The sequence below is a fragment of the Oryctolagus cuniculus genome, chromosome 1, assembly GCF_964237555.1.
Source record: "Oryctolagus cuniculus chromosome 1, mOryCun1.1, whole genome shotgun sequence".
In the NCBI taxonomy this organism is placed as follows: Eukaryota; Metazoa; Chordata; class Mammalia; order Lagomorpha; family Leporidae; genus Oryctolagus; species Oryctolagus cuniculus.
Genome location: NC_091432.1, coordinates 79,158,011 through 79,169,576, shown reverse-complemented (window position 1 = coordinate 79,169,576; position 11,566 = coordinate 79,158,011). Strand labels below are relative to the sequence as shown.

Below are 11,566 nucleotides of genomic sequence, written 5' to 3'. Positions count from 1 at the left end.
AAACCAGGAGCTCAGTACTCCATCAGGTCTTCCATGTGGGAGTCAGTGTGCAAGCACGTGGGCCATCATCCGCTGCCTCCCACGTTTCATTCCAAGAAGCAGGATCGGAAGTGTAGCAGTAAGGACTCAAATTGGCACTCTGATTTGGGATGTGGGCAACCCAAGAGGCAGCTTAACCTGCCTCAACAAAACGCCTGCCTCCCCTGCTGCATTCCAAGCCTGTAGCCTAGAGTCAGGAATCAATATAGTAGATGTGAAATATCTGTTCAACCTTATTGAATGGGAGGCTCTTGATACAGAAACCTGGAAAGAAATAGTACAAAACTATAGTTTAGTAGTTGAGAATATTTGACATTGATAAATGATGGTGGATTCTGGATTCAAATAGTTCAGGTTTGATGTATGATTTTTCAATATATAATTTGAGGAAGTTACTTAGCCTCTCTAAGTATCAATTTCCTCATTTTAAAATGGGGATTGTAGTTGTAGCTTGATGATCATTTATAGAAATTACAGTTCTGATGGTTGGTAAATATACAATGAATGCTAGCTATTATTGCCTTTCACTGGAGAAGACTGTGGATGCCTTTTTAACATAGTGTATATTTAGATATTATATTTATTATTTATAATCACTTTTTCTGCTAAAATGGAAGCTCCATGGAGATAAAGATTTTCATGTTTTAATGACTGAACTTCAAGTGTTTGGATCAGTGTTGCCCAATAGAACATTTGTGGTGATAGAAATGCTCTATTTTGGTATCACCTTATATAATACTCACATGTGATTGCTGAACATTTCAAGCATAGCTAAGTAATATGAAGGAGGAATTCTACATTTTATTTAGTTGAACTTAATTAAATTTAAATATACGCACATGGCTCGTGGGCTATTGTTTTAGCACAGTTCTAAAACATTACATGGAACACTGAAAGTTCTCAATACATGTTTTTTAAACAAATGAATTCCCTTCTGTACTCAAAGATATGTATTTATCTGATTGTTTATGTTTTACAATTTTTTACCCTTTAAATGCTTGTTTCTTATTTTACTTTTATCTGCTTGAAAGGTACAGTGACAGAAAGTGAGAGAGAAAGAGAGTTCTTCCATCCTTTGGTTCATTTCCCAGATGCCAGCAACAGCTAGGGCTGGGTCAAGCCAAAGCCAGGAATTCCCAGTTTCTTCTGGCCACGTGGGTGGCAGGAACTCAAGTACCTGAGCCATCATCAGCTGTCTCCCAGAATGCGCTAGCAGGAAACTGATTGGAAGCAGAGGAGCCAGGACTTCAATCAGCACTCCAAAATGGGTTGCAGAGGCTTAACTTACCATGCCAAAAGTCCTTCCCCTTAACTAATTCTTTAAAGACTACCAACGAAACACTTTACTGAATGACCTGCTCATACTGGAGACATTATGAAGTTCCAATATATGAATCAGTCTACAATTATGCTAAGTTTTTTTATTTCTATTTCTTTTTATTAACAGGTCAAGAGAGATTTGGAAATATGACCAGGGTCTACTACCGAGAAGCTATGGGTGCATTTATTGTTTTTGATGTCACCAGACCAGCCACATTTGAAGCAGTGGCAAAGTGGAAAAATGATTTGGACTCAAAGTTAACTCTCCCTAATGGCAAACCAGTTTCAGTGGTTTTGTTGGCCAATAAATGTGATCAGGCGAAGGATGTGCTCATGAACAATGGCCTCAAGATGGACCAATTCTGCAAGGAGCATGGTTTCGTAGGATGGTTTGAAACATCAGCAAAGGTAATAAGACATTAAAGGGTAAGCTTATTATAGTGATGATTCACAAGAAAAGGGCACATAATCATTGTCATCCACATCATGATAATAATATGTGTTTGCCTTGTGATTTATTGTTTCCAAACTGCTTTGGGTTTTTTCTCATCTCAAAGCAATGAGTGTGCAAGGCAGGAATTATTGTCCACAATTTAAGATGATTCTGGCTAAGGAAGCAAAGCAATTTGCTCTTGGTCACACTGATAATACTTAATAACTGTTCACTTTTGGGGTACTTCATCATTTAGTGCTCACAACAAACCTATTAAAGATGATTTTATAGTATATGAAAGAAGTAAGCCTCACATTCAATGTTATTGCTTTATTTATAAATTTACACCATTAACATTTAATATAGTGACCTGTACATCATGCATTGTGCTTTGTCCTTTAAAATAATACATGATCAGAACATAGAAATACCAAATTGGGATTAATGAAATAGTGAGGTGAGAGAGTAGTGCAGATGTGGAACAGCAGAAAAGTAGAAGGAGATGGGGGCAGAGGCAGGGCTGGAAGATGAAGGATTCCATGTAACAAGATTAGGGAATCAAAGTTTCCATTAAGCCTTGTGCAACTGTCTTATTTGCTAGGTGCATGTTTTTTTTTTTTTTTTTCTCCTCTTTTTGTTTGCTTCTATTTTTATACCTTAGTATCAGAGAAAAATATACTCATGGTATTTTGAAGATAACAAAGGATAAATAAAATAAGTTTTATCATGTTTTCTTGATGTTTTCTACTTGCCTATAAATGTTTTATATTATTAGAATTGCAATATTCATACAGTTTTGTATCATGACTTTTTCTACTTTTATTTCCTTGTGAAACAGAAATATTAAGTATTTGTGATGGATAGGCACTATGCTATTTGGAGGAGTCAGCTAAGAACAAGATAAATACCCTCTCTATAGTTGTGTTCACATTTAAACCTTATTCACATTTTAACTCTTAAGCTTATCATTAGAGGGTGCTTTGCAATTATAACTTGAATGAACATCATTCAGGAGGGCTGAAGAGGAGCCTCTAACGGGCTTTACAAGGGACAGTAGAATGGTCCAGTTTGCCCTGGAGATTACGGAAAGATAGATTGGATGGAGGTAACCTGTTTTCATATGAGAGGTACACTGACATCTGTTACTGTGGGAAGCCAATGAGGGCTTGCCTAGTATGGTGACCAGACGGTTAAGGAAAAAAAAATGTGCTTGAGAACATCATTAAAGTGCAAAACTCAGCAGAATTAAGCAACTTCTTGTTCTGGGAGATGATGGAGAAAGAAGAGACGGTGGTAGTGTCACTTTTCTTGTCAGAGTTGCTATGTTCTATTGTCGCTTTCATAGAGAATCTGAATGCCTGCCCTCTCTCTGTGCTGTCATCATCTATGTTCACATCTGGGAAATTGTTATTCCTCAGGTGCTGCTACTGTCTTCCTTCTGAGGCTCCAGTGTACCTGTGTGCTTTTCTTCCTTGTTTCCTTTCAAAAGTCCTTTATTTCTCTCCATTGTTAAGACTCTTCCTTGTGTTCAGGCCATAGTTCCACAATTTACTATTTCTTAGCTGCCATTGACCATTTTAGTTCATCTGTTTGAGGATTTATTGCACTAAAAGTAGATAGGTACAGAAGAACTCACAGGCATGATAAAGTTATGGAAATGTAACAATTAATTTTTTTTGGTCTGATACTCTTTCTTGGATATTAACTTGACTTCTTAAAATTCCAAAACATGAGTGAATTCTCCTATTGCTCTTTTCTCTAAGCCACATGCTGTTCCCACTCTTTAGCACCTTCATATTCCTTCAAATTGCTTTCTTCCAAATGGAGTCACTCTCCAGTCCAGAAGCTTTCAACCCTGGGAGGGAAAGAGTAGGGTTTTGGAGAACTTATCTCAGTTGATTCATTTAAATCTTAAGGACAAACTAGGCTGAATATATGGGGAGGGAAATCTTTAGTTATTCATTCATTCAGCAAATATTATTGAATACCTATTATGTGCTGGACAAGTCGTCCAGGCACTGGGAATACCATAACTTCCAAAACAGATGGACTCTTGGCTTTTGTGGATACAGAGTAAGTAAAATATATAGTGTGTAAGATACTGGTTAAGTGCTAACAAGAAACTAGAGGGAAGAAAGGAAGTGGTCTATGAATTGTGGGGAGGACCGAAATACTGTGGAACAAAGGATCTTATGAACATGTCTATTTATTTATTTTTTTTGCCATTTTTCCTTCTTCAACCACTGAAGTATCAAACTCTGTCTACTTAGAGACACAACGTTCATTCACTTAAAACTGGCTAACCCCCATCCGTAGATATTGGCTTTCTATTCCTCCCAATCTCCACAAGTGTGAACTTTGAAGAGATGTTTTTTTACAGTATGGGAGAGGTAGAATGGAATTTGACAAGCTAATATAACTGAGAGGACAAGACTTCTTTGTAAAGGGTGGAGCCCACAGTCAACATCCCCTTTCCCTCAAAAACACACTGTTAGTTAGGTTGCCCTTCTGAGTGTCCTAATGAAAAGGGCTTGCCAGAGCCAGGTTAGTATTCCAAGTCAGCATCTAAAAGCTCAGGAATAATAATGCACCATTGACAAACTGGAGTGTCAAACTGTTCAAAGTCTTTTGTAAAGATCTTGATAAAGCTCTGCTAACTTTCTGAGTGTAGTGTTACAACATTTACAAACTGAGACCCAGATCAAACTGTCCGCCTGAAGTTAAGATGGCAGCGTTTGTGGGTGATTGATTCATTCTTTGGACACATTTCAGGTCAGGAAAATTTCCCATAGAGATCTTTCTCTTATAAAAGGAATCTGTTAACATTTAGAGTCTTCTTGAGTGACGTCATAATCTGATGATAAACATCTGCTTTTCTCTTTGTAAGTCTCCAGAACTTCTTAAGAGCCAAAACCTACAGCCTGTGGCTTTGTCCTTATTGACACATCCTGTGTAATCCTTTGGGTATCATCATCAGCTTGGCCATCTCTCAAGCTGAAACTGGTAGGGTATTAGAGGAGTTTGTCATTGAAACCTGCCTCTAGCTTGCTGTTGATGCTGCTGTTGACGGACTTTTCCCTCTTACTCTTTGATCTTCTATAACAACTTTCTGTGGGTTTTCATGCCTGTTACTATTGTAGAGACAATCATAGTAGCCCTTGTCTGGCTAGTGAATTAAGAGAGAATAAGCAAAAATTAAATGTATTCTGGTGTATCTGATTTTTCAGATCCTCCCTTCCAATATTAAAACCAAAGGAAAGGAAATAAAAATATTATTTCCTAAATCAAGTTTCCAACCTTTGAATTACTTTCCTTTCTCAGCTATTTTTCCTTGGATTTCACCTGTAAATTCTGTAGGCAATGTGTAACTAGGGCCATCATATATCTCTAGTCAGTAGCTAAATACATTTACATTCTAATCATAGCTACATTTTAATGATGGAAATCTCCTTAGAAAGGAAGTGAGACTCTGGCCTCAGAATCAGCCCTTAAGGCATGTGGATCTGGCTGAAAAGCCCATGAGAGTATCTCAGGCATGGAAAGCCAAGACACTCTGGAAAAAAAAAAAAACAAAAAAACAACTAAATGAAAGATCTCCGCGAGTGAAATCCCAGTGAAAAGAACCGGTCATCAAAGAAGGAGGTACCTTTCTCTGAAGGGAGGAGAGAACTTCCACTTTGACTATGGCCTTGTCTAAATATGATCAGAGTCGGTGAACTCAGGGGGCTTCCATAGCATTGGCAGCTCATGACAAGAGCCTAGGGTGATTACTGAGGCCATAAACAAGAGTGTCAATTTGTTAAATCAACAACAGGAGTCACTGTGCACTTACTCTTCATGTAGGATCTCTGTCCTTAATGTGCTGTACATTGAGATTTAATGCTATAACTAGTACTCAAACAGTATTTTTCACTTTATGTTTCTGTGTGGGAGCAAACTGTTGAAATCTTTACTTAATGTATGCTAAACTGATCTTCTGTATATAAAGAGAAATGAAAATGAATCTTGATGTGAATGGAAGGGGAGAGGGAGTGGGAAAGGGGAGGGTTGCGGGTGGGAGGGACGTTATGGAGGGGAAGCCATTGTAATCCATAAGCTGTACTTTGGAAATTTATATTCATTAAATAAAAGTTAAAAATAAAAAAAGTCAAAAAATCGTTTAAAAAAAAAAGGAAAGGAATGAGAGACAGAGAAAGAGAGTGAGAAAGAGAAAGTTCTATCGACTGGTTCTGTCCCTGAAATGCACACAACAGCCTGGAGCCAGGAATTAAATCTGGATAGTCCAAGTGGGTGGCAGGGTCCTAAGTATTTGAATCATCATCTTGCCTTACAGGGTGCACATTAACAGGAAGCTGTAATTCGAAGCAGAGCTGAGACTCAAGTGCAGATGGTGGAACAAGGGATGCAGGTGTCCAAAGTGGTGCCTTTACTGCTGGGCTAAAATCTCACCCCTGATGAACTTTTATATATTTCTGTTTCTAAGAGTATTTATAATATGTTTTGGTATATCTGTCTCTTTAAGTTGTGGGCACTGCCATACTCTTGCTAATGCATCCCTGAAGTTTGTAGTTCTATCCTCTGGGCCCATCAGAGGTTAACTGGTCCTTGCTTCCTGCTGACCAATTTACCTGCTGCTTTCTTTGTATCCACTGCCTTAACTTTCATCAGATGCTCTTTTGAGATATACCATCTAATCATACCTACCCACCTTTAGAGTTGTTGTGAATGTTCAGGAATAATGAATGTAGGATTCTAAGATGCATTAAATCTGTTCTCATCCCCGCCCCAACACACACACACAATCACACACTTTCTTCTTGTCTATACCCACAGCTCATGTGTTGATCTAGGCTTCACTCTCTCTGGCTCTGATGCACACGCCAGCTGCATTTTAATGGAAGGGTCTGTTTCTATATCTTATTCTGTTTCATTCTACTACATCTTGCTGTTCAAGTAATTCAAGTGCAAAGGTTCGGTTACAGTCTTGTTTTGAAACAGGACATTAAGAAAATGCCTGTATGCGTGGGAATTAATGGAACAAATTCCGTCTTTACAATAATGGGGACAAGAATCACAATCACAGAAACAATCTGCAGTATCAGAAACAATCTGCAGTATCTCTTGGGAAACAGTATAAAAATTTGACATATTTGTACAACATTGAAATTATTAGCATTTCTATGCCCTCAAACACTTGTCATGTCTCAGTATTGGGAACTTTTGGCTTCCTATTTTCTAGTTATTTTGATGTCTATCATAAATTGTTGAGTTATAACCTTATTTCTTGGATTCTAACATACACCTTTTATTCTTTATATATTAATGTTTCAAAATGACAACTTGCCCTATAGTAAGTATGGATTTCTATATTGATTATATGTCCTACTTTTTTTTGTAACTATTTCCTCCTACAGGAAACTATACCATGCAGTAGTTCCTAAATGGTTTGGCCATGTCAAACACTAGCAGAACAGTGTAAAATAGTTAGGAAATGTTGGCCTGGAATTCTTTTGCCAAGGGGAAATTATCCGTTTTCGTTGAATTTAGTGAGATCTTTTTATTATTATTATCTTTAAATTGTTCTGCAAGCTAAAGTATATGACAGTTAAGAAGTGGTTATTTTTCAAGAAGCTGCTTGAAGGATAGTATCACACATCATTTATTTTTATAGGCTTCTAGAAAATATATAGTGAGAAAAGATAATGCATTTACACAAACTGCAACTGCATTGATAATTGTCCTTGGGTATGGGTAGGTAGTTATTGTAATTCAATTTTTAATGGATTGAATATATGATGTTATTTTATTTTAAAATTCATTAAAAATTTGGAAACTACACTCATCACTGATCATTTCTTTTTTTCAAATGGCAAACCATGAAAAAATTCTTGACAGTCTGTAACGGATTCGTTAACGCAATTTATAGTGAGTGACTTGTTTCTGCGTCTGTGCTTTGGATAATGTGTATTAATCCACTTCTGTGTTCAAAGAAAGGTGTTTGTTTTTCTTAGCCTATTGTTGTGGAAAATATACACCAAAAATTTAGATGGGACTGTAGGACATGCCTGCACTGACTTACGCAGCCGTAGCACATGTAACCCTTTATTTTTAGCTGATCTGATTACTGCTAGTTGTACTTGGAGTCATTAAAATAAGGGCCAAATGTGGAATCTAGAATCAGAGCGAAGTTATAAGGCATAATTTAAAGGAAATTATGACTACGTTTAATAGTCATGATCATTTCACATAATGTCCACCCGTCTATAGTACAACTGTTTGAATCATTGCTTCTGACACGTTCTTAATGCCCTGCATGAAAAATGGAAATCGTTTCCAGAAGTGGAAAATAGCTTAAGTACCAGAATCTCACACTCAAGCTACTCATCATAAGGCTCAGTATAAGTAAATTATAACATATTTATTTTTATCTTTAGCTAATTGATTCCCTAGAGGCTCTCTAGGTCAAAGCTTATAATTTCCTATTCTGAGATCTAACTATAATTGAAATGTTATAGGAAAATAGAAATGAATCATCAGAGGATATAACTATAGCATGGTATGTAGGAGGCCAGGTGTTACATATGTCATTCTATCCTGCATGATTCATATTTTCATGACTTAGTGCTCAAGTACTTTCTGTCTTATGCTTGGACAATCATGATAACTCATCCCTTGACTTTGTCCATAGGAGTCTGCTTCATGCTGCAAAATATTCAACCTGCCCAAGGAATTACTTCATTTAGTCTCTGCGTAGTTCAAGAGTGTTCCATAGGCACCACTTTTTAATGATTCAAATTTGGACACCTTGGAATGGTGAACCAATTACGGCCTGTACTTTATATTATAAATGAAGTTTTTTTTGAATAGAGCATTGCTCATGGATTTCCATGTTATTGATGATTGCTTTCCTGTTGTAGCTACAGAATTGAGTTCTTGTGGCTGGCGCCACGGCTCACTAGGCTAATCCTCCGACTGCGGTGCCGGCAGTCCGGGTTCTAGTCCCCGTCGGGGCGCTGGTTCTGTTCCAGTTGCTCCTCTTCCTGTCCAGCTCTCTGCTGTGGCCTGGGAGTGCAGTGGAGGATGGTCCAAGTGCTTGGGCCCTGCACCCGCATGGGAGACCAGGAGGAAGCACCTAGCTCCTGGCTTCGGATCAGCGCAGCGTGCCTGCCATAGCAGCCATTTGGAGGGTGAACCAACAGAAGGAAGACCTTTCTCTCTGTCTCTCTCTCTCTCACTGTCTAACTCTGCCTGTCAAAAAAAAAAAAAAAAAAAAAAAAGAATTGAGTACTTGTAATAGAGGCCTTAGTTCTTTACCATCTTTTTTCCTCTTTAAAGTTTGCCAGTAATGCCTTTTTTTAAAAAGATTTATTTATTTTATTTGAAAGATTTACAGAGAGGACAGGCATAGAGAGAGAGAGAGAGAGAGGTCTTCCATGTGCTGGTTCACTCCCCAGATGGCCACAATGGCCAGAGCTGAGCCAATCTGAAGCCAGGAGCCAGGAGGATCTTCCGGGTCTCCCACACAGGTGCAGGGACCCAAGGACTTAGGCCATCTTCTACTGCTTCCTCAGGCAATAGCAGAGAGCTGGATCAGAAGTGGAGCAGGTGGGACTTGAACTGGTGCCCATATGGGATGCCAGCACTGTAGGCAGTGGCTTTACCCACTATGCCACAGTGCTGCCCCAGATCAGCTTTCTTTAACTAGGAACTGTGGCACTAGTGACTTTGCATACCTTGTAAGATAAATTCTATTGTTTTCCTGTTTACAGGTAAGGGGTTAAAGTTTAAACCCAAGGGTAGAAATGACTAGCTCAGGATCTCATAGTTGATATATGATACAGTTGAGATCCCAAGCCAAATGTAATCCCAAAGTATGACTTCACTGCCCAACTATCTCACTGTACTATCTCATATCTTTTCCCAATCTGATCTTATATAATAAATGACTATTGAGCAAGTGATACACAGGAGACCAGGGACTCAAATAAATACAGGAGTAAATACAAATAAATACATGAATAAAATGTGATCTCTGGTCTCTAGAACAGTCTAATGAGACAGAAGTAGATGTGTAAATAGGTCTTGTCCATAGAAAAAGTTACAAAATGGAGTAATACAAATGAACTTGTTGAGAGGAATGAAAAGAGAGGCACCTTTTCTCTAGTGTACTTTTCTCCATTCATCACCAGACACTTGTTTTGTCTTTAGTTCTGTGCTTTTGTCCATGATTTTCTCCTCATATGGAATGTAGTCCATGTTCTTTGTCTATACTGACATCCAATGAAGCCCAGCACTGTGTATGAGAAAAGAAATGTAGAAAGAATCCTAGTTCTAACAATAAGGAGTCTTCAGAAATCAAGCGTACGTGGACTCAGAGATAAGCTCCTGGTTGTTGCCTCCCTCCAAGGCTCATGAGAACAGGTCTACAAGGACTCTGTTTTCAAAGAGTATCAAGACAGACCTCACCTCCCAGGAAAGGCCAGGCTCAGTAGGGCACAGAACTAATTTTTTTTAAACCTAGGATTTACATTTGTATTTGAAAGGCCCAGCTACAGAGACAGAGAAGGAGAATCAAAGTGAGAGTGAGATCTCCCATCCACTGCTCTCTCCAAATGGCCTCAATGACTAGGGCTGTATCAGGCTGAAGCCAAGAGCCAGGCGCCCAAATACTTGTTTATCCTCTGCTTATTCCCAGGTGCATTAGCAGGGAGATGGATGGGAAGAGGAGCATCCAGGACTTCAATCAGTACTCATATGGGATGCTGGAGATGGCAGGCAGCAGCTGAACCCACTGAGCCACAGTGCTGGTCTCAGAATAAATTTTTTGATAATTATTTTCAGTATTATTTAATTGTGGGCTCAATGAGGGATGATTTTGCCCCTCCCACATTTGGTAACTTCTAGACACATTGTGCTTGTCACAACTAATTGAAGTGTGTGGTGCTACTGACTTCAAATGGTAGAGGCCAGAATACTGCTAAACCTTATATTGCACATCCCACTCCCAGCAAGGACTTAGTTCACCAAAAATGTAATAATTATGAGGTTGCAGAAGCCCAGCTGTCATGTTTTATATCAGAATTTTTTAATTTCTCTAAGGAAAAGACACAGACATAATAAGAATAGTTCTAAGTTTTTTTTTTTTTTCTTTAACCACGTGGGGTTGTCCTTTGATTTTCATTCACTCATGAAGAAGTTAATTCAGTTTTTGGGTTCAGACTTCTGTATTCTGTTAAGGATTGTCAGCCTAAAGGGTTTATGCTAAGAGGTTTGGTTTGACACACTGCAGAGATTTACCTTCTCTGTTCCTCACCCACTTCGTGCTTCAGTCTCGTTGAACGTTAGCATTTTCAGCACTCTGTTATTTCTCAACTTCATGCCTTCTCACATGCTGTTCCTTCTGCCAAGAATACTTTCCCCTTCTATCTCTGCCTTTGGAAATTCTATAGATTTTACAAATTTGTGTTCTCCTCCTACTCATATCATATGGTTTTGCAGATTTTCTTCAGGGCTTCGTCTGTCCCACCCTTGTGCCTGGCACCAGGTAGGAGTTATGTATTTATAGGGCCAATATGGCCCTGCTCAACATTCGCTTCTGATAGGTGATCATTGCCTAGAGACACAGGAAACTGAGAATGATGTCTGTCTTGCATGGCCACATCCCTGCAGACCTCAGCAAAATAAGCCTTTTCTCAGCTGGATTGAGGCTGTGGGGTCACCATGGAATTCGGAGAAAGACTAATGTGAGATATAGAGGGACCCTCATACAGACTG

The 11,566-nt window shown here is 38.7% G+C and overlaps 1 protein-coding gene across 2 annotated transcripts in view; it reads left to right on the top strand.

Moving 5' to 3' along the window:
- Positions 1–11,566, top strand: part of RAB38 (RAB38, member RAS oncogene family) — a 78,894-nt gene that overhangs the window by 27,112 nt on the left and 40,216 nt on the right. For both annotated transcript variants that reach the window (XM_002708645.5, XM_051850430.2), the window contains exon 2: positions 1,487–1,767. In XM_002708645.5, the coding sequence (XP_002708691.2) occupies positions 1,487–1,767 (281 nt within the window). The remainder of the gene's footprint in view (positions 1–1,486; positions 1,768–11,566) is intronic.